Raw genomic sequence first — 24494 nt, forward strand, 5'->3', positions numbered from 1 at the left:
AAGTAGTTTAATTCTAAAAAAAATTAGACTGAAGCCTTATTCTTGATCCTTTTGCTTTTCGTGATAACTGTAAAATTTCAACTTTAAAATGTATACTGACCAAAGGCAATGAAAGTTTTCAGAGTAATGTTCAAGGAGTGATACATTTTGTGTTGATCATTTTTTCTTTGTCACACTTGAGATTCAGCTTTTGGCTGAATTACTGAGCCCTACACTTTGCTAAAGTATGTAGAGGCTGATATTCATTATTTCAAAACATGTTTAGGAACATTTACTTTGTTGTGTTTCAATCCTAAATGATAAATTTCTTTTGGCCATAATTAGCAGAAATTGTTTTGACTTTTATTGATGTTTTTCTTGTTTTCTGTTGTTTATAAATAAGAATTTGGAGCTTGTGTCTGTCTTGGGCTATTTTGACTGGAGGCTTCCTATCATTGTAGTCTCATTTATTTAGAACCATCTGATCATGCTGATAACACTTTTCTCTCCAGAAATACCAGCTTGCTGGGATTTTCAGTTGCTATACAAAAATATGTATCTTTTCCCAGTGTCATGATGCAAGATTGTAAAGCAAAGTCAGAAACACTTCCTTTGTAGCACTTTGTGTCTTAAGAAAAGAAAAACAAAAAGTCCCTTCCTGACAAGTATTTCTTAACACTACCAGACTCAGTAGACTGTTCAGCATACTTGTGTTCCTGCTAACACAAGGGAGTGACAAGGAGGTTACTGATATGGCCAGACACAGAATTAGATTTATTTTTGATATTTAAAATGATCAAAGAATAGTTCCAAGGGCTTTTTCATTAATTACTATTGAATGAACATTTTCTTGGTTCAGTAATATTAAACGGGAAAACATATTTGAGAAGAAGAAACACAACAATTTAATGAAATATCCATTGATTCAGTGCTGTGAGGTTATAGAATGCAGTGGAAGTATTAATGAGGGCAGTTCCCGTTTCTTTTTGCAGATAATTCAGATTATCTTTTTGATGATCTTTAGTTGGAAAATTTTAGTGCTTTGCAGGCTTTTTCTTTGAACAAAACAATATGAAATTTCAGTGGTTTGAGAAAAAAGAAAAAAGAAAACTGGTGTTAACATCTACTCCTAAGTGCAAAGATCACCTATATAAATCTTTTTAGGCTCTGTGAAGCACTTTACTATTTTCCAGCACTGGACTGCATGTAACTGAGCTCTTCCAGAAAAATATGTTTGTACATGAGCTCATGTGGGAAACAGTAGGCTGCTCTGAAAAGTATTAGACTTTTCCTAAATTGAGGTTTCTGTTTATTAGATTTCTACTGATCTAAATTATAATTCTGAAGCTTAAAATCTAACAAAATATTCAAAATATAGAGCTGCCTTAACAATGTAGGAGTATAATACCCCAAAATGATGCAGTCAGTTCTTGCTTCTTGAGACATGATTTTAAAGATGGACATAGAGAGAATTTAGAACAACAGAAATAATGCTGATGGACCAGCTGAACTGTTCACCAAATCCCACAGTGCTGAAGCATAGGCATTTTATGTGGGAGATTGGTCTATAAAAGACAGAAGTCTTTGTGCAGCAGATAGTGAACTTCTAAAATTTGTTCCCCAGGATGCTTATAGAAGGCAGACAGTATAAGCAAATAAAAAATTGTTTAGACAAATTCATGGATAACAGATCAGTAAGCAGATACTAAAACAAATAGACAACAATGTACAATCAAGCATCTCTGATAAATTAAATTTCAATGCTCATGGAGAGTAGTCAAGCTAATGTGCTTTACCTGGGCACTGTCTGCTTTTCCAGTTGTTTGGAGACAGAATATTGACCTATATGGACTGCTGCTCAGAGACAGAAATAAGCGTTTCTTATAATCCTTGTAAGAGATTAATTATGAGTAATAATTTTTGGATATACTATAACATTATATTAAACACCAACGAAAAAAAGTATATATGTTTAGATATGCATTTAATAACAAGAAAAGTTTTTTTCATGGTGTTTGCTTCAAATTGCAATTGTTTATTTCTGTAATTTGGAAGTTCAATCTGAAAGACCAACACCAGTTCAAATGTACGGATATGCAGTCTGATATACATATATGTGCTCATAACTTTTAACTGAAGGCATATGAAACCTATTACTTTTTGAGATTTTTTTATTCCATTGAAATATTTTTGAGTTTTAAAACTCATAACTTGTGTCATAAAAATAATAATTCATTGATTAATACAGGGTTAATATTTTTTATCACTTACTTGTAAGCTTCTGGATTATCTTTTTGATAGTAGTGTTTCTTTAAAAGAGAAAGTACACTTCCAGGAAAAGTAATAAAAGACATTTTAAAATATTATTTCCTAACAAACATAAATAGAAAGAGATATTAAGTTTCAGGCTTTCATTGTACAAAGAATAACAACTCTCCCCCTTCCATAAATTAAAAAAGTCCCAAACCAAACCAAAACACCTTAAAACCAATTACACTAAGGGTTCCTCATTTTGCATATGCTGCCTAAGGTAGATTAGAAAATTTTAATACCTTTGGTTAGTCCTAAGCAACAAAAAGAAAGTATAGCAATTAGCTCCTTTGTGAGAGGTGTGTGGCTGGGGAATTATTTCTTACCATTGGACCTAGGCAGAGGTATTGCCAGACTCTTTTAGCAGTCACAAGTCTACAAGAATCTAGCCCAGGAAGATGTGACAGTGATGAGGAGACAACACTGCTATCACCACCTCTGTCACCACTTTTTGAAAATAAGAGTATTTTTTTAATTCAGAATTTCCTTAGGAGAAGAACAGGCCAACAGATTTGTCCAAGGTGGTAGATGCTGTTTTCCCCTCTGGGATACAAATAATTTTAAAACTTTTTTTTTTTCTTTTTTTTTTTTCCCCTCCTCTGCTCCTGTATACCTCTTCTTCCTCCTCTCACAGAGCCTGTGTGTTGGAAGACTGGCCTGGCCAGCAAACTCCACTCTGAGGCTGAGGAAATACACAGAATAGGTAACCAGAGGTTGGCCTTCAGCCTCTCCCTTGATAGTTTCTGTCACAAAAGTAATGGCAGAAGAATTGCTAAGGGAGGGTGCTTGGGTGAATAGAAAAAGTGAGTTCAAAGAGGAAGAATTTTTTAGAGAGCTGTGTTTAATAATTGCAGATTCTGCAGGCTAGAGTTTTGCTGCTGAGTCAAATTTTAAAATCCCCAACTTAAAATCTAGAAAAAAGTTTAATCATCGCTTTTCTTAGGCTGGCAAAGGCATTACTAAGAGGAGCATTTCTACATATATTGCTGAAAGAGAGGAAAAATAAACTGTTATATATTAGGTGAAATTTTCATCTTAGTAGTTCCGTAAATCTTAGCTTTTGAAATTCACTTCAAAACTGTTGTCTTTGACTCCTTAAATTGTGCCTAAAACTAAAATGATCCAAGTTAATTCAATATTAATAAAAAGAGGGTGTAGAGTGCAGGAATTACTATTTTTTTATAGTAATAACTCTTTGTTACTCTATGTATCCTCCCATTACTACAGGTATAAAGTTTCCAATTTGACAATGACTCAAGGTTTGGTAATTCTCTCAGATGACCTAGAATAGCTAGTAAGTTTTTACCTTGGTAAAATGATGAAGCTAATGATAATGAATCTAACAAATGATTCCCATCTAATATATGATATGATACTGTTAATATCTTCTAATGATATTAGAAAAAACCTGTCATGTTAATTATCAATATAATCTAGCAGAGAAATGTGAGAAGGTAATGAAACGATACACTTATTTGGTTAATGGGACTTATATCAAAAGAACCAAAGTGAATAATTTTCATAATCTTAACTTGAAAGGGCACAATGTTGGCAGCTGCAATCAGATTCACAAGTGAAAGATTTGTAGAGAAAAATGATAATTTTTTTGTTTTCTTTCTCTTGAATCAATAAGCTGGTTAGCCATCTAAATGAAAGATATGCAACCAATAATGATTGCTCTGTTTTTCAACATAGAATTACTGCTTTGTATTTGTTGCAAATTTTATCCTGAAAAGAATTGTAGTTCTTCTGATTAAGATAATATGGTTAGCAAAAGAATGAAGAAGTTTCAGTATTCCAAATGGGAGTGACAGATTTCTGTAGCAGTGTGTAGCAATTTCCATTCACATACATCCAGTATATGCAGTCCTCTTTAGATGGTAATCACTGCTGAATGAATTGAAAAATACATATTGATTTTAAATATAGAATTTTCTAATACTCATTTTAAATAATAATGCTCTCAATATAGTTAGAGGTATTAATGTAAGTTATATATGGACCTTGAAAGGAATATGGTCCTTGAACAGATTTCTACCACCTTTTGTAGTATTTTGCTTTAGGTTTAATCAATCTGGAAAAATACCCCAAACAAAACCCATATCCAAACAAAAAAAGAACAACAGCTCTTCCCCCCAAAAAACACAAACAAAACACCCCAAACCCAACCCAGATTCTGGACTTATTCTATTATTTCAAAAACAGGTTTGCAGAAGTCATCCATAGTTTCATTAAAGTTCACTAAAATTGATTTTTCCTGAATGGGTTGAGGAGATCTCCTGTGAAAAGGATCATAAAATAAGAATTCTGCTAGTACTAGAACACATGAGACACACGCAGGGAAAAGAAAGCAGCACAAAATATAAATAATGGGTATAGGGTAGAAGGCCCAAGAACAAAACTATTCACAGATATTACAGGAAAAAATGATAAAGTCATTTCTGTGAGGGAAGCTGCTGTTAGTTGATCTTTCTTAGCAGTGGGAGCAAAATTAGTTCTGCATTGCTGGGACAAGCAATATTAAATGCTTCATGCCTCCTGACTAGGTAAGCAAAACTCTCAGGGGCAGAGGGAAATTCCTGTGCTGCTGAGTATTATGTGCATGGGGATCTGCAGTGGCCTTTTACAGTTTCTGAAGGAAGGTAGTATGAATTGAAAAAAATAGAGAAAAACAATGTGAGGCTGGAAATGTGAATCATAAAAAGTGACTGCAAATGAATGAAAAGAGATTTTACCCAAGGAGAAATTATTTCCTCAAAATCCAGGTCTCCTGGCATTGCTGGTAAGTACTGCCTCTAGAACTCTACAATTCACGAAATGTAGAAAAGAGCTCCTGTCTAAAAGAAAAGAGCTTTTTTGAATCAACTTAAGGAGTGCTTCCTAGCACCAGCATAACACACCTTTGTGATACAAATATCTACATACTGGTAAAAGTATCAAGAGGGGAAAAACCTAGGCCCTAGATATACACTGTATCTTTAAAACACAGGAAAATAAAATTAATTATAGCAAAGCTTATCAACTCATATCATGATCATCCAAGATCAAATTAAATTATAGCCTTGGGAAACATTCTTAGTGAATGGTGGAAATCATAAAAATCTTCTCCAGAAGGAGATATATGAAGGTAAAGTGGATTGAGATAAAGCATTTATTTTATCATGTATATTGATCATACAAAACAGCAGCAGCTCCATAGCTGCTTCCTCATTAAAAAGCTTGACTATTTTAAGGATATTTTGAAAATAAAGGAAAGAAAAGGACAGAAAAGGACAGAAAAGGACAGAAAAGGAAGGAAGGAAGGAAGGAAGGAAGGAAGGAAGGAAGGAAGGAAGGAAGGAAGGAAGGAAGGAAGGAAGGAAGGAAGGAAGGAAGGAAGGAAGGAAGGAAGGAAGGAAGGAAGGAAGGAAGGAAGGAAGGAAGGAAGGAAGGAAGGAAGGAAGGAAGGAAGGAAGGAAGGAAGGAAGGAAGGAAGGAAGGAAGGAAGGAAGGAAGGAAGGAAGGAAGGAAGGAAGGGAAACAACAGAAAAATTAATTGCGCTGACATATGCCTTAAACATAAACTTGAGCAATTATCTGGGAAATTATGTGATATTAAGGGAGTTAAGAGACATTAAGTGCTCCTTCTAAGTCTTTGGTTTGTTTTGGTCAAATATATTTGGATTCAGAGGTATGATTAGCATCCTTCTCTGGTAAATTGATCTATCAAGGATACTTTTGCTCATAGCAATGATGCCATAAATTTGGTGAATCTCACAAGCAATGATCTCACATCTTTTCACTCTTACAATTATTTCTAGTCTCCTTCTGTTACAGTGTCCTCTCTCATAAAAATGAGGTGTTAACAAGGGAATGTCAGCCTTGAAATGAGTCTAATCTCTCTAGTAAGTGAGCTGGTTACTCTTTGTCCTTTCAATCATATTATCATTTTAGATAAATACGCACAAATCCAGTAATTTTCCTGAATAGCTTGTGTTTTAAAAGTTTCTAACTGCATTATGATAATACTGGTGAAGCAAATAATGGGTAAATCACTAAGTTTTTTAAGAATGACATGCTTTTTGAGAAATTATCTAACTAACAAAGCAGGGCTACAAACATCTCCTGTACTTTCCATATCAGATTTCTATTTATAATGAGCACTGTTGAGTTATAGGAGCCTGCACTGGTGCACTTTGGTAAGAATGCTTTAGCTGGGAAAAAAGAGATGGCATTTGTTATTCAGCTTGCTTTAACTGTTTTGCTTATTTATTAAAAAGTGGGTGTTTTTGTTAACATAATTCTGTTCCAAATGAAGAAACCAGTAAATTATATTCATTTTTCCTGAGACTCCAAAATATTTAATGGCAAAAAGTAAAACAGAGTTTATATAATTAAAAATTTGCCTGATTATAGGCAGAGGGAATCACTGCCTCCATCATGGCTGTTCTTAATATCACTGAATGGGAGTCTTTTGTTTCAGATTATGTCATCTCCATCATTTATGGGTGTCTTCCGTTGGGGGTTCCCTTCTCAATATAGCAGGTCTGGCAATGCTTATGAGGCAATACCTGAAGCATTAGGGATCCTCCAGTACTTTCCAAGTTCTGAGTTTGGATGCATTTTTTATAGTCAGGCCTCTCAAAAACTGGTGGATCTGCAGCTTGTATGAAAAACAGCTCTGAAGCACAAGTTAATAGCTGCACATGACTGGTGAATATTCCATAACCTATTTACTTACTCTCATGCATATTCTGTAGCTGGCCTCCAGAAAAAAAAAAAAAAAAGTAGTAGTTTCATATGTACAACCATCCCTTTATGTCTTTATGTATGTGTAAGGGAAGAGTTAAAGTAGAAAGACACAGATGGCTGTATGTGTGTGTTAGAAGTGAGAAAGGAGATTTCTGAGGAGGTGGAAGGTGTTTAGTGTCATGTGTAAGATTCCCCACAGTGATACTAACAAAACTTGCATGTTATATTGCAGTAAGGTTCATGTTTTGGGATCAAGGTGTCACTTGAAATTGAATATCTTAGCATTTGTTTGTTCTGTGAATTTGTGTATGTGGAAAAAATTCCACATTATGGTGTGTTGACTCTGGCTGAATGTGAGGTGTCAACCAACGCTGCTTATCACTCTCTTCCTCAGCTGGACATGAAAGAAAAAGTAGAACAAAAGTCCTGTCAGTGTGGATAAGTTCAAGCAGAGTTCACTCACCAGTTACCATGTAGGGCAAAATGGACTCAGCTTGGGGAAATGAGTATATTTTATTACCAAGCAAGTAGGTTATGAGAAATAAACCCATATCTTTAAAATACCTTCTTCCACCACTCCCTTCTTCCTTGACTCAAATTTACTTTCAATTTTTTCTTCCTGTTCCCTTGCAGTGGTGCAGGGGAACATGGAATAGGTGTAATCATTTCATCACATCTCTGCTGTTTCTTCCTCTTCAGAGAGAGGACTCCTCACATTCTTACACTTGATCGTGGTTTTCCCTGATGGGACAGTCTCCAACATGAACTTTTCCAACATGACTCCTTCTCACACTTTGCAGTTCTTCATGAAGTTCTTCACAAAGTCCAGCATGGGTCCCTTCCATGCAATGCAGTCCTTCAGGAGCAGACTGCTCTAGTGTGGGTCCCCTGCAGGGTAACAAGGCCTGCAGGAAAACCTACTTAGAGCATGGATTCCTCTCTCCATGGGCCAGAGGTCCTGCCAGGAGCCGGCTCCAGAGTGGGCTTCTCTTGGGCTCACAGCCTCCTTCAAGCATCTACTTGATCCAGTGTGGGGTCCTCCATGGGCTGCAAGTGGAACTTTACTCCCCCATGGACCTCCATGGGCTGCAGAGGGGCAGCCTGATTCACCAGAGTCTGCACCAGAATCTGAAAGGGAATTTCTGCTGTAGGAGCTGGAGCACCTCCTCCTCCTTCATTGACCCTGGTTTGTGCAGAGCTAACATATATTTTTCACTCTCTTGGTGAAGTTACTGTTGTACAGCAACCTTCCCCCCTTCTTTACCCTGTTATACAGCAGGCCCTGTCACTACAGCTGATGGGCTTGGCCATGGCCAGCAGTGGGTCCATCCTGCAGCTGGCTGGCATTGGCCTTTTTGGACGTGGGGGAAGCTTGTGACAGCTTCTCACAGAGCCACCCCATAGACCTCATACTACCAAAACCTGGCCATGCAGACCCAATAAACATGTACAGCAATTCATGTTGCTAGGAGAAAGTTGTTCTTAAGTATGATAGAGACTACCTATTTTACAAAAGAGTTTATATTTTTGTTTTATCTCCTCTGAAAACAGGACATTATCTACAATATCTGTTCCCAGATGACACCCAAAGATATGCAGATTGCTTGGACCTTTGGATTTCTCAAGGTCAAATCAAACTGAAGGCAATCGTTCCTCATCCAGCTTAGCCGAGCCAAGTTACTTGCTTTGGCACTGCTACCGCATCCTAAAAAAGCAGATTTTTCTTGCTTGTGGGCAGGTGGTTAGAATACCATATAGAGCTCATTTTTGACTGTCAAGATTGAAATTATTTCTCAGCCAAGGATAGCTATAAGTACATCTGTTAGCTATTAAATTGTGGAGAAAAAAAAACTTTGCAAAGGTTCAAAATGTACCTCATATGTAAGAAAAAATCAGAATTTCAGACCAACTTCTTTAAAAATGTCTAAAAAGATAAATGTAATTCCATTATGTTCTGAACAAGAAAATTACTGCAACTGTGGTAGATTCTGTTCTTAAGCCAATGAGACTTCAAGTACAGTTTGAGAAACAGCAGCACAGGTGATTATTACTAATGTGTCAAAGACTTCAGTAAAACCTGAAATTGTTTTTTTTGTTCACAAAATTTGTTGTCGTGGTTTTAAACCAGTAACTAAAAAACTACTTATTTTTTGTTGTGAGATATGGATTAAAACAAGAGCAAAACAGGCTTAAGACTTAAAGGAATAAAGACAGTTTATTAACAAACTACAAGAATGAGAATACCAGAATAAACTTTCAGAAAACTTCCTTATCTTCTACATCTTAACTATTTCTCTGTACACATGACAACATAGAGACAAATAACTTTAGGACTTTGGTGGTTAAAAACAGTCTTAATTCTTGCTACAGTCTTTCATCAGTCTTTGTAGAGAAACAGAAGTCTCTTTCTGTTAGCTTACGGAGTTTCTCACGAGAAAACTATTTTTCATCATAGTTTTCTATTTCTCTAATGCCAGCTGCCCGGAAATCTGTCATTAGATCTTCTCCTCTCATTTCACATCTCCAAGGTGTGTATGGGTCACAGAGTTTAGGAATCTTATTTTAAGGATAAGTTATTCAAAGGCAGAAGTCTTCTTCATTTGTCTCTGTGAGCCTTCCTGGAAAACAGTTTTCTCTTTGCCCTCAAAGCTTCAAAATCTTCACTCAACTCAATTCCAGCAACTCACAGTATCACAAGCACTCTCTCTGTCTCTCTTCTGCTCAAAAGTTACACTTTGAATATCTCACTCCTCCTAATACTCTTATCATGAATTAAAGGAGTCTTTTTATACTATTATTGTCCATCTCCATAGCTTTAACAGAAAGATATTTCAGCTGTAAAGCATCTCTTTATTCTCTCTTTCTTATTTAAACTTAACTCTTTTCTTCACTGTTTTTGGTGGTTTTATGATGTCTCCTCTATGTTGATTGTCTCTCTCTCTCTGTCTTTCTGAGAAAAGGAGTAATCTGTATGTTTATCCAGGTAGTAAAAGAATTAAAAGCTTTAGGAAAACTGCAAGAGTTCATGGTGTTAAGTTTCAGTCTAGCAGCAAAAACTGAAAACCAAGCTCGGCTGGCCAGCGCTGCTTCTCTTCTCCCTCCCCCCCCCTCCACCCCGCGGCCTTGTAGGCCTGGAGAGGGGGGGAGGAGGCCAAGACAGAGCCTGCTACTTTGTCCGAAGCCGGAAACCAAAGAGAGCAAGAGAATTCTGTCTGTACTTCTTAAGGGGGTGTTTACAAGTTGAATTCACTTTTTAATGGTCAGATCTGCTGTCAATTCTTGAAAATGACCGATAATTGGTCAGGAGGGAAAAACTCCCATCAGCCACCAGCAGCTTCAACTTCCTCTCCTTCCAAGCTGTCTTAAAGGTAAAGCTACCCCATGACATTCCACCCTTTCAACTTGTAAACACCTACTCAAAAATTATCAATTATATTCAATATACAACTTAAAAATTAATAAATTGACAGAAAAGAAAAAACAAATATTTACTACTTTCTACCCTTAGATTTTACTATCACTGCTATATAAACTTAAGACAATCATGCTTTGCTCTTACTTAATCTTTTATCTCACAGTAACACTATTAATATACTAGTTTAGATTTGCTAATTTTCGTTTTCCCGGCCAACGCACCAATTAAATGTCGTGGTTTTAAACCAGTAACTAAAAAACTACTTATTTTTTGTTGTGAGATATGGATTAAAACAAGAGCAAAACAGGCTTAAGACTTAAAGGAATAAAGACAGTTTATTAACAAACTACAAGAATGAGAATACCAGAATAAACTTTCAGAAAACCTCCTTATCTTCTACATCTTAACTATTTCTCTGTACACATGACAACATAGAGACAAATAACTTTAGGACTTTGGTGGTTAAAAACAGTCTTAATTCTTGCTACAGTCTTTCATCAGTCTTTGTAGAGAAACAGAAGTCTCTTTCTGTTAGCTTACGGAGTTTCTCACGAGAAAACTATTTTTCATCATAGTTTTCTATTTCTCTAATGCCAGCTGCCCGGAAATCTGTCATTAGATCTTCTCCTCTCATTTCACATCTCCAAGGTGTGTATGGGTCACAGAGTTTAGGAATCTTATTTTAAGGATAAGTTATTCAAAGGCAGAAGTCTTCTTCATTTGTCTCTGTGAGCCTTCCTGGAAAACAGTTTTCTCTTTGCCCTCAAAGCTTCAAAATCTTCACTCAACTCAATTCCAGCAACTCACAGTATCACAAGCACTCTCTCTGTCTCTCTTCTGCTCAAAAGTTACACTTTGAATATCTCACTCCTCCTAATACTCTTATCATGAATTAAAGGAGTCTTTTTATACTATTATTGTCCATCTCCATAGCTTTAACAGAAAGATATTTCAGCTGTAAAGCATCTCTTTATTCTCTCTTTCTTATTTAAACTTAACTCTTTTCTTCACTGTTTTTGGTGGTTTTATGATGTCTCCTCTATGTTGATTGTCTCTCTCTCTCTGTCTTTCTGAGAAAAGGAGTAATCTGTATGTTTATCCAGGTAGTAAAAGAATTAAAAGCTTTAGGAAAACTGCAAGAGTTCATGGTGTTAAGTTTCAGTCTAGCAGCAAAAACTGAAAACCAAGCTCGGCTGGCCAGCGCTGCTTCTCTTCTCCCTCCCCCCCCCTCCACCCCGCGGCCTTGTAGGCCTGGAGAGGGGGGGAGGAGGCCAAGACAGAGCCTGCTACTTTGTCCGAAGCCGGAAACCAAAGAGAGCAAGAGAATTCTGTCTGTACTTCTTAAGGGGGTGTTTACAAGTTAAATTCACTTTTTAATAGTCAGATCTGCTGTCAATTCTTGAAAATGACCGATAATTGGTCAGGAGAGAAAAACTCCCATCAGCCACCAGCAGCTTCAACTTCCTCTCCTTCCAAGCTGTCTTAAAGGTAAAGCTACCCCATGACACCAGTATGGTTTTTAACAGATGTTTGGGTTCCATATATCAAAATCTGGGTAATTTAATGTATTTGCCTGAAGTATTGCTAAAGCAAACCAATTAAACCAGAAGAATAAGAAATGTTAAATATTTATTATTTTTTTATTACAAGACAGTTAATTTAAGAAAGTGAAAGACTACTCTTCATTAGTAGAGGCTTTATGAAGTTTAAGAGATTGTTCAGTAATTATAACTTATGCTAATGAACTAGATATGAAATTAACAAATACTAAGTTAATTATTACTTACTGCAATTTTTCTCTTATGAATTCATTCAGATATCTTCAAAATTTAATTAAGAACTTCATGTGTTAGAGCTAACAGAGGGCATGGTTACAGTCAGTCAGAGCGTCTAAGGATGCTCAACTAAGAAAGAAAAATAGAAGTTTGCATTGCTTTCAAAATATATTATATTATTGACTGCAATTCCTTTGTAGCAAAGACATCTCACAAGGAATTGATGTAAAATTCCCAGTGAGCTAATAGTACCTTAAACTGATATTTGCCTTGAGGATTTTTAGTTTTGCAGCCATTGTTGAAGAGTGCTAGAAGCATTCCAAAGTATTTTTTCACTTTGAATTGTATTTCTTTTTCACAGAAGTATTGATCATTACACTTAAAACTGCTATTCATTTACATAGATCTAAACCTGTAAAGTTGATAGCAGTAGTCTGCAAGGCTATCCATAAGAAAAAGAGTGGAGTCAACAATTTCAAAAATGATGTTTGTGTTAGTAACTTGGACTTGTAGAATTACACAAAAAGATGGACAATAGTTTTATTTCAGCATGCCCAGCTAAAATGTTTAACTATGAAAGAAACAAATAAATGATCATTAGTACATTTAGATCAGGAGCCATATTGCCAATGTAGCACACAGAGGTGGTCTCTTCCTTGCAATTTAGGTCAGACATTTCTGCAGGATTCATGGAAGAGAGGGCCAATGACTAATTTTGACTATGAATCAATTTGGCCTCTCTTCTTAGGTAAGAACACCAAGTGTGTGAGTTTTTATTTTTAAAATATCAACATAGTCTTTGCAAGAGTAATTAAAAATAACCTAGCATGGTGAATCAAACATGGCTTTCTAAAGCCTGTAGTCTGGTTTGTTTGCAGGAATATTTTACTACTCTATTGTGGAGTAACTCAACAACGAAATTATTTTAAAAATTAAAACCAAGATCAAGAAACAGATGATCCGGTTCACTGTAACATGATTCTTTGCTGTGGTTTGTTATTAATGCATGCAGTGAATAAAACTTTATTTTCAAATTCCAGAGTGTTCCACAGGACAGTGTTTGCAGTAGTATTGCTAGAGAGGGTACAAAGTCCCCATATAATTGCCCTATGCAAATACTACAGTAACATTTTGAAGGAATTGCTTTAGGAAAATAGATTTTCTTGCCTCTCTTCTGTTCACAGGTATGCAGACACTTATTTTTTACAACATAACTTACTTTTCTATTGAGCCTATATGTGGGAAAACTCAATTTATATAACCCAAACATGATATGACTGAAGGTTTTACATTTAACTGCTGAGTTTGAGGGATTTATCCATGAAGTATAACTCCCATCTACTAAAGTAGACAACTAGAACTGCTGCTTTTTGTTTCTTTTCTGTTTCTTTTTTTCTCCCCTATTCCCTTAATATGTTTATTAACATTGTGAATTTTAATTCTATTTCTTCTAAGTAAAAACTACTTGTGTAGAATAAGCTGCTTTTTCCAATATGAGAATTTGTATAGAATTCCTCTTTTATCAGTACAAGATGCTTTATTTTTGCATGAGTAGTAAAATATTCTGGTTTATGATGCTTATTTCAAGAGTAGAAACAAAATACTTATTTACCCTGGTTTAGAAATAATAAAATGAACCAATTATAATTACTGCAGTCTGTAATCTTTTTCTTTTTGTCTTAGGCCTTAAAGAACACACCAGACACCTGTGTTAAACCCTTAGATTTTCAGAGGGTCTCTGAAAATCTTTACAAGACATATCCATGCAGACAATTTTTTCCTCCAATTTTGTTTCTATGTACTTATTGCAAAACTCTTTTTTCCCCTTCCTCTTAGTGATTTCCCAATCATAATAAAGGAGGAGATTATTTGGGGATAAGAGATTGTGTCTGTTCTGAAATTGAGTCACTGACTGGCCTTTGCCATATTATTTTTCTGACATTTATGATGTAAACATGCCAGCAGAATTAACTTTCAAATCCTTTCACCCTTCTGAGTGAAATTCAGTCTTGTGCATGAAGTCTGTAAGGATACAAAACTTTGTCACAATATATTCTTGTGTATTCAGGAGGATGAATGGAAGGGAAAATTAAATACTTTTTGAGCCATTGTTTGGCTTTGTCACTGATGTAAGAGACCCATTTAATAATTTTGAGAAGTGTCTAACCAAACAGCAGAATTAATGGAGAACTCTCAACCTATACTTTAAAACATTTTACTAGTAAAATGCATGATACTTTATAGAAGAAACTATCAATGAGATGAAGCATTACAAAATCTTGAAACAGAAATAATTTTATTGTCCAAAGTGTATGTCATATCTCAAAAAAATATATATATTTGCATAGTAAAAAATTGCTTTTTTAGGATAATTGAATTATTATAGCATACTCTTTATGTTTAGGAAATCATATATTTACCAACTAGGACAGTTTTACATTTTTGTTTTCAGTGGTTTATAAATTTAGTCTTGAATACTGTGTAATATGGCTTCTGTTCTAGAAAAAAATAATTCTTTTTCTTTTCTGCAAATAGGTTATTATTTTTTCAGCTTTCAATGAAAGTACATGTAGAATTCCATTAAAATATAGTACTGGAATGCTCATCCTTTTCGCTGCCAAAAAAATAGCTGTTTGAAAAAGGATTAGTCAGATTTTGTGACTTGCAAATTAAGTAATTATTGTTTTTATTTGATTAATGTAGTCAAAGTTAATAAAATGAACTTTTGAGGACTCCTTTTTTATCTAATATTTCATAGCCTCCAAGTTATTGATTAGCTTGTCCTTTTAACATACTCACCCTCCTCCCCAACCAAAACAAACCTCCCCAATTTTTTTTTGTTTTGACTTGTGAATATCCTTGATTAGTGCTGTTACAGAGTTCAGCTGTAATCTCCTGGTGAAGATGGTTTTCTCTCTCCAGTTGATTTTTTCTCAGTTTTTTAGTGTTCTCCTTCAGCCTTCTGCTCTGAGGGCTTATCTTCCAGAGAGTGAAAAGCGAAGAGCAGCTGGAGGCAACAAGCTAGATCAAAAGTCTGTTTCTGTCGGTGGACAGACTTGTTTATTCAAAAATAAATAAGAAGTATCACTATTCATGGTCCCATATGTAAATGCTTCATCCTGGTAATAATTCAGTGTGCATGACAATTGCTGTCTGAGGTTAAAGCATGACAACTTCTCTGCATGAATGACTGCAGAATAACAGGTCCCGTCTGAAAGCAAGCAGAAGTGTGCGGTAGAAGGCAGACTGGCTTTATGAAAATGACAGCTACTTGGAGAACTAAATACAGGAATTTTACACACTCTTCACCTCAGCTTTAGTACTAATCTGTAGTTTGTCATGTTGTAATACTGGGACATGCTGCACCAGTATGATTTTTTGTTAGAGGATGGCATCAATGTCATTTTTCTTCATCACTTGGCCTTCTCTTAAAGGTTTTTTTTAAGTTTATCCTGTTTAGCTTGTTACAGCTGTATGAATCCTACCTCCAGGACAGAATAATCTATGCTCTGAATCTGAGGCCAGCTTAGATACAACAGTATATTTTTGATGAATAAAACCAATCTTAAACAGTATCTTTATGTAACTGTGACATATGTACATTCTCTGGTATTTACCTGAGATAAATTCTGATGGTTCAAAATTTTGTCACTACAGAGGTGGAGTTAATAATCTGTTAATTATATTTAACTGAAAAGTGTGTTCTTCCTTTCTTTTGTTGTTACTTCTGACAAAACAGTGTAGTAAACAGGCCCTGCAACCAGCTCATACAAAATTTTCATATATTTTGACTTAAGTAACACTCTCAAGTCCAAAGGATTTCAGTGCAGGTAGTTTTAAGCAGGTGCTGAGTTATATGCAAGGTCAAATTCCAAACCTGGAAATATGTGGATTTTCCTAACGCTGTTGGATTTTTGTTTTGTTTTGTTTTTTTGGGTTTATTTTCTTTTTGTTGTTGTTTACTTGTTTGTTTAAAAAATCTTTAAAACTAACCATTTTTTTCCAATTCTGCTTAGAACCATTGGATACAAAAAGAAGTATGTGAAAGTTCCACATGGTCATATTTGGGTGGAAGGGGATCACCATGGACACAGCTTTGACAGCAACGCTTTTGGTCCTGTAAGTCAATTCTCTGTATGTCACACTTTGCAACAGAAAAACTGCGTATGTGAAACACAGCAAGTATGAATTGATTGTGATTGCAGTTTTATTCTTTTTGTGAGAATTATTAAACTTTATAAAATACCTTGGTCAGTGGATATTGAGTTTTTTCTTAGCTGTTATAAAAAGAAAAAAGACTACTTTCAATTCCCCACATGGAAGATGTGGTAGAGATTTTAAATTTGGAAGGATATACTGGAATTGTAGCCAGAGGGTGAGCCAGCTCCCTGTAGCTGACAGATGCTCCCTGAGGACATTTTGCCAGCTGATACAATTTGGAATGATTCCCTTCTTGGGGGCTTTGTCTTGCTTTAGTGCCAGTGCTGGGATGAAAAAAAATGGGAAACTGTAACCATGCTTAACAAGTGTTAACTGGTAAATTGGTCAGTGGACAATAGTAGAGATATTTCAAAACTGTTCCCAAAGTAAATATTTAAATTTAATTTGCATATTGGATGAAAAGAAAATGTAACCTGTAAAATCTGTTTCTTGATGGGTAAAAGTATGCACCTTTTCATCAGGAAGATGGTAATTTTTTTCTCTAAACTCTAGTTTGGGTTTGATTTTGGCTCTGTTACACTTTGTATAGATTCTTGTTCTTGTTTTAACTTAATCTAGCATGCAGGAAATAGTTGAATAAACTGTGTATCCTGCTGTGGAAATACAAGCTCTTTTAGCCCTATTCCACGTTTTTCTCTCCTTTTAAGAGAGAATATTCCCCTAATATTATTTAAAAACCCACTGTTTGTCACAGGGAAGTTGTCAAGATTGGATTTTTCTACCCTTTCGCATCTCACATCTATTTCATACAGAAGTCATCCCACTGACTATTGAATTAATGACTTTATGAGTTTTTCTGGTTTCTAAGCTTAGAAGTTTAGCCCAGTTATTAAGTTTAAATAATTATTTCTTGGGGAAATAATGCAAAATAGGCCTGCTGTCTGATTTGGAGTATGCAATGGTGATGCTTTCTTTTAGTTTGTTTCACTTTTTTGTGCTTGTACTTCTTGCTGTTTTCCATTATTATTTTCCTTCTTCTATCTCCTAAGATTTCTAACATCTAGTTTTAGAGGTTCTTTCCTGCAGAATTAATTCAGTCTATGCTGTGCAGGTATCTCTTTCCTCCCTTAGTAAGCTTTTCTCTGTCACTCTCTGTTCCCAACATAAATCTTAGTCATAAAGCCACTAATCTCCTTTTCACTTACAAATATACTGCCAGTGTAGGCTCAGAGCATAAAGAACCCTTAGCAGTTGGACATTGGTTTCAGATTTACAGCAGCTCACACAGAAATTCATACAAGGTAAAATCCTTAAGGTAGACACCATGCAGCTTTCATGCAAGATAGAATGTTGGGGTAAATCTAAATATCTTGAGATATTTGCTCAGTTCACTGATGTTTATAAATATTAGTAAATCCCCTGGCCTAGGCGCTGACCTCACATTAATCATCAGTTGTTAGCTAACATCAGATAGCATGTCAGGTTTCTTACAGCAATGGCACTTTTGAGAGCTAGCAGGATAGGTTTTGACAGTGAATTCTTTATCTTTCTGCAGGAAGAATGACCTTTGCATTGCTTTGATGAATACATTATGGGCAAGTCAGCTGTAAATAGGTATTTTCCTCTCAAAATTAAATTAGAACAGCAATTGCTGAATGGAAGCAGAAGGGGCAGAAGAGATCACAGGGTTTGAAACTAGCTTCAGAATAATAAAATGTAGAATTTTTTTGTCTGTAGAAGAAAATGGAAAGTGTATTTAGAAGGACACACTGCACTCCAGGTTCTTTTCATCCTACATATTTAAGATTTTAGGTTACTGGGACATTTTCTACTCCTCTTCTGTACTGTGGAGATTGCACAAATGAATTAAAATATTAAAATCACTCTTTCAAGCCATTCAGAAGGTATGTACTTTTGGAAAGAAAAATTCTCTCATAAGACTGCAGCAGTGGTAAGGAACAGACATGGTAAGATATGGAAATGTTTTTCTCACTTTGTTAGTATATAGGTCACTTAGGACACTAGTTATGCATTTTGTGTGTTACAATTCTGACTTTCAAAATTATGTTTTCTTTGATCAAAAGATGCAGTAAAATAGTGGGGGGTTTAAGTGGACTGTGTTGTAGGCTACCATTTCTATTTTCATGTGATCATATAGTAGAAAGGCATTTGTAGTGCAGGTAGACTCAGTAATGTTTTGTAGATGAACTTAATGAGTTACATGGGGCATAAAAGGAAATTATGGAAAAACAGATTGAGAACAGATGTTAGAATAATCTTTTCTCTTAGAGAATAACAATATGTGTAATGGCCTAATGGGTTAGGTTGATAAAGCAAAAACCCTGATACCAATCAAATTCTAATTAGATGCACCTTTGGAGAGATATGAATTTCTAAACTGTACTACTTGACCTGATTAAATTGTGTTCATTTAGTTCATAAAAATGATATAATATAAATAATATCTTGTTATTGCATGATTTTATAGGACTAAAATTGGATTTTTAAAGAACAGACACATATTTTCCTGAAGTGTCTAAATAAAAAGAAAATGTTTAAACTAAGATTTGTAAAGGTTTACTAGTTCCTTTCTGCTTAATTGTGTCTTTGAATGAAATTAGTACCTTAACTGATATTACAAAAAAACAGGGTATCTATGGTTAGTGCTGAATTAGAAATGCTATTAACTTTGTATATGATCAAAATTTAAATATTAATTACCTTTCCTTAATATGGGACTAAAATAATTAATTTATGGCTATTGCACATTGCCTTTTAAAAAAATGCTTTGTGTGATACTGAATGGCAGGTGATACATCTCTTGCTTTAATGCTGATGTGTTTCAGGTTTGGAAATCTGTCAGCCATTCATAACAGTGAAAACAGCTGTTTTGAATAGAAGCCAATAAACATCTAGAGAACTTGCATATTTTTACTATTATTTAAGGAGTATAAAAATTACATATTGCTGGATTTTTTTTTTTCAGTTACTTGGATTAGGATAGAGATTTCTGCTAAATTGACTGTTAGTGTTTCTAAATTCTGGGTGAAGTCAAGCTTTTGTAATATTAGGTTAGCATTCCTTATTTGGCATACTATAGAAATGTGATAATGAATACCTTGTATAATTGAGATACCACTTTTTGAAGTTTCTTCTTTTTGTTTTCAGTTCTGGTAATTTTCCTGTTTGATGGACCTTTTTACTGTGGGTTGTAGTTCAACAGCATAGGAAATATAAAAGTAATTTTCCTGGAAATGCTTCTGCTTTCTTAGATTAGAAATGCAGGAGATATTATAAAGAACTGGTGAAGTATTAGACTCCTCTGTTGCCTCAAATGTCTTAAACATTTTAAAGGGTTAATTTCGTGCCAGATCAATTATTGTCTTTGCTTACATAGTCAGGATACTATCAGCATAAAAGCAAAGTGGCAATTTATATCGTGTCCAATATTCTGGCTAAATCAAGGGAAAAGTCATTATAAACGATATTTTGTTTAGATTAAATGTTTAGAGCTGGCATCCAGCAGTGCAGAGATGGTTATCCAACCAATATGTGAGGCTATCTAAAAAACAGTTATTAATAAGTGCATGGAATAACTGATATATTCCTGGATGTACACATGTGAGGTGAGAAGCTCCCTCATAATTTTAAAAAGTAAACCAGGAAAATTTTATCTTCTAAGGCTCTTATTTATACATTTATATGTTTCCAAATGCCTCCAAGCTGAGGATATGAAAGAGCTTTATAAAATTAGGGCTGGCAATCAATGGTAGTCTTTTAGCTGTCATGTAAAAGACCTGAACAAAAGCTCATTAAAGTCAGTGAGAGATTTCTATTGGCTTTAATGGCTTTGGATAAAGTTCTTTATGAGTTAAGCTTCACAATCCAGTGTAAGGGAAAAAAAGGTATTATCCTCCTTAGCTTCCTGGGAAACTTGAGACAGGTAGGTTGAGTACCTCGTCAAAAACATTTTTTTTGGCCCATCCAAGTCCCTATCCTAGCCCTTTTCCTAAAAACATATCCATCTTTAATGTGTTTATTTTCAAAACTAAATCTTGTTGAACCTGAGCCTAGATTTTTTGACAGAAGTTTTACATTTGTAAGCTTCAAATGAATAAATTCCTTTTAGTCAGCATTACTGTAAAGACTGATTTTTATGATTGCCTGTAAATTCATGGAATAAAACATGTGAAAAACATTTCTATCTGTTTAACTACATTTTCATTTAACAGTACAAACCTGTAGACTGTGGCTAGGAAAGTACAAACTAGGATGATGCTGAACAGAATATGCTGGATTTATTAGTTATTTTAATTTGATTTTCAAAGGCAATCATCATCCCTTTCAGCTATAAGATAGGAATGGTTTTACTGTTAACCCTCAGTGGGAAAATTCAGTTACTAACAGTTGGAGGATGTGGCCTCTTATGATTATTGTTTTAGGCTGATCTAGTTTTTCTTTCTGTAACTACTGCTAGTGAATACAAGTAGTCAAAAGCAGAAAATAAGAAAATTACATTAGACAGTAAGTTGAACTGAAATATGACACTTGTAGTGGAGTGCAGAGGTTACAGCTGATAAAGGAAATATTTAAACCAAGATGTCTGTAGCTCATGGGAGTACCTGTGCTTCATTTGCTCTGTCATCTTCTGAGGGAGGTTCAGTGGACAGTTGAAGGAGGAAGCAGATCTCTTTCTGCTGTTTTGAATTACTTACAAAACAGCAAACGAAGAAAGTGAAATCTTGGTGACGATCTTGCCATCTGGTGAAACTTTCTTATGTGAACTATAAACTAGTGCAAGTATTACATAGCTCCCTGAAATGGAGCAGCCTCTAAGACAAGAGGTGGGAAGAGTTTAACAGCTCACAGCAGTGCACTGAACATCACTGCATTAAATTGCACAGTAAGGCACACAGCGAGGCCACACTTCCCACAGAGACCTCTGCCAGGTCTTGAAATAACCTGCTGACCCCGTTTGTGTCCACATACTCCAAACTGCCATTCAAACAGGCTTAAGACAAATATGTCAAGAGCAGAATACCAAACCCTGTTTTCCTTAGTTTAGAGCAGTCAAGAAGAGATGGTCAAGGGTGGCAATACAAAAGTGTGATTTTAACAAGAGAACACTTACCTCTGCTTACACTCATAAAGGTAATGTAGATGAGGAGAAAAGTGATGACAAAGTAGTCAGTGAAGGCTGGGAATAAGCTGCTGGGGGTTTGTCTGCATTAACTGGCTATTGGATGTTGCAGATTATTTTGTTATCTTTTTGCTACCAGTGCCACCAGTGCACCTTCACTCTGCTGTATAAATGTAGCCTTGGAGAATGGCATGACTCTTATGGGATCAATGACATTTCTAGTTCTCTCTTGTATTGTAGAAGAAATGAGGCCTGTGTTTAAACAAGATGTGTAATGAAAATGTGCAGTCAATGCCATTCCATATTATTTATCTCTGGCTACTGGCAAAAATGAATAGGTGAAACTGTTTACAATCAGGAAAAAGACTTTGCATATGAAGCATGAAGTCACCAGTAGTAAATAGCATGGATGCACAGCTTGAACTTGTAAAAATCTATGGTGAATAAAATGGATAGGATATTACGTGTTATGACTGATGATAAATAAAGCTTGAAGGGTAAATATGCTTGTCTCTTTGAGAGAATACTATATGCAAGATGCAAATTGGGATGGTGGCTTTTCTGTGGAGAATGACAATTCACTCCAGGAGCTGCTGAAGGGGAGCCTTGCTAATAAGATTGTGTGGCCTGACTGTCCATTAAATTATCATGGCTAACTGAATTTGCACTATAGGGAATAAAAAGTCCCCTATAGCTGTCCTAATTATTTTGAAAAGTAAAATATTTAGCTTGACTCTTATTTAAATCAATGCATATGGTCATTATCATGTGACTAAAAGCTCTCAGTTAAGGCTACTCTATTTCTTAGCAATAGAAAGTTTTCTTTGTCTTAGTTATGTCAAATCTGATTTTATTCATTCTAGCTAATTTTCTCTATTACTTCTAAATGTACTTTATTTAGCATTGATAAAGCTTCAGTCATTCTGCATATGGAAGAAGATTTATGTAACAAATTCAAGCACAATGAATTATTAATGCAAATATTTAGTATTTATGAATGCAAGAACCTTTAAAGAATTTTTCAACCACATTGGAAGGAATGGTACTCTGAGCCGCCTACAGCTGGTTTTGACATCACTTATATTGAAATAAACTAGGAAAAATGTTGAAACAGTGTTGGATCTATTTAATGAAATATTAGAAGAGATCAGAGAGCTGTCAGAATCATGCCATCACTTTTAATTATCTAATTTGAACAGCTCTGCATTCAAATATAATCATTTGTGAAACCCTGTATACTCTATCAGTTTCCTTACAATTCTATTTCTTTCAAGTTACTGCTTGAAATACCCTTATGTCTGATAATCTCTCTGCAGGATTCATAACATTATATTGTCTATATGATAAAAAATGTTGCTTGTTTTGATGCATACGAGGCACAAAGAAATCTTTGCTGACTTCTGTTTAGTTTAACTGTGTAGGGAATTTTGATTTGTGCTGGCATTCATATTAATATTTGCCAGGACATAATTTAAAAAAAAAACACTTGATGAATTTATTCCTTTCTTTATATGATTACCTCCTTGGACATGGATTATTGTCAAAGCTCAGACAGTGATTACTAAAAAAATTCTAAATTTTAGTTTGCAGAATTTTAGGAGATTTTTATTTACCTGATCCCATTTTTGGATAAGATAAATGATTTGGTGTAATAAATACTTCTGTCATTTAAGGTCTCAATCCTAAAATAAGAGCATTTTACTTTAGCACCTTGTTTACATGATTGCACATCATATTGGAAGGTTAAAAATATGTATATGCATATCATATGAATGTGCAAACCAGTGTGTATTTATTTACAAGTATATACTTATTTCATTTAGAAGCAGAACATTGTTGAAAGATGATGAATGGTATAGCAGTACTTCTATGAATTATTTGAGGGAAGTGATGTTTTCCATCCACTTGGTGCAGTCAGGATAGAGGGGATTCCCTGCAGAGGAGCTGGTAAATCAGCCCTGTGACAGGCTGTAGCACACACACCATGTAGAGGTTCGAGACAGGCTTTGCTCTGCCTTGGGTGGGGAAGGCTGCAGGGGGAGAGCACAGCTCTGCTCAGCGCATGGGGAGGGCAGGGCCAGCTCCTCTGAGAGGCACAGTCATGGGACAAGAGACAACAGGCACTGCACCAGCAGTTCTGGACAGATATTAAGGTGTTTAAGTCTGTTTTGGGTTTTTTATTTTCATTATGGCAAAGTCATGCACTGGTTATTGAAAAAGTTAGGGAGATCTCCATTTTTGGAGACAGTAAAAAAGTCTGCCTGGAGAACCCTGAGCAAGCAGAGTTGGCTGAGTTCTCTCACGTAGGAGGTTGGACAAGGCAATTTCCAGATTTCCCTTCCTACCTATATGTCTGTGCATATAGGAAAATGATTTTTATTTTGTCAGTAAGCTCTTTTATTTAGCACATAGGACAGTAAACTGACGAAAGTTATGCGTTAACACTGATGGAGTCACATTTATCAAGAGATAGTAAATTTGCTTTTCTATTGCTGCAGTCTCTCAGAGGATTATCAAGGGTGTCAAATTGCATTTTAGATTGTACAAACGTTTCTTCTCAAACCTTTATTTGTATTCCCTCTCTTCTAAAATTAAAATATACTAGATCTCATGAATTTTCCTAACTAGTTGCCGAACTACCACACCTAGCCATGTTTAAAGTCCAGCCTGAGCAGAGTAGAAAAATTTTCCTCAAGTAATAGTGGCAAACACTTTGTTGTTTTTTTTTTTAAAAGCGATACCTCAAACTTTATACATATGCTATGGAGCAAATAACAGTATTTAATTTGAGCTAAATTTCATTTGGACTTGAAAATGGACTTGATCCTGATCTTGAAAACATTTGTTTTTATGTATTTTATGTCTGTAGGATCTTAATAAAGTCAAGGGCCTGTATGTTTCAGACTGTGCTGTATCTTTTCTCTGTCTCTTATTTTAAAAGATTTAATAAATGAAGCATCCCAGTTCACACGGAATCATTTTG

The 24494-nt window shown here is 35.2% G+C and overlaps 1 protein-coding gene across 11 annotated transcripts in view; it reads left to right on the plus strand.

Moving 5' to 3' along the window:
- The window catches only part of IMMP2L (inner mitochondrial membrane peptidase subunit 2), a 406378-nt gene that overhangs the window by 299547 nt on the left and 82337 nt on the right, over window positions 1-24494 (plus strand). For 10 of the 11 annotated variants that reach the window (XM_086887105.1, XM_086887108.1, XM_086887111.1 and 7 more), the window contains one exon: window positions 16227-16329. In XM_086887105.1, the coding sequence (XP_086743231.1) occupies window positions 16227-16329 (103 nt within the window). Of the gene's footprint in view, window positions 1-2923; window positions 2993-16226; window positions 16330-24494 lie in introns of those variants that run through there. The other variant, XM_086887110.1, reaches the window with a different exon arrangement.

Source organism: Cyanistes caeruleus, chromosome 4, assembly GCF_971803275.1.
Source record: "Cyanistes caeruleus chromosome 4, bCyaCae1.hap1.1, whole genome shotgun sequence".
NCBI lineage: Eukaryota > Metazoa > Chordata > Aves > Passeriformes > Paridae > Cyanistes > Cyanistes caeruleus.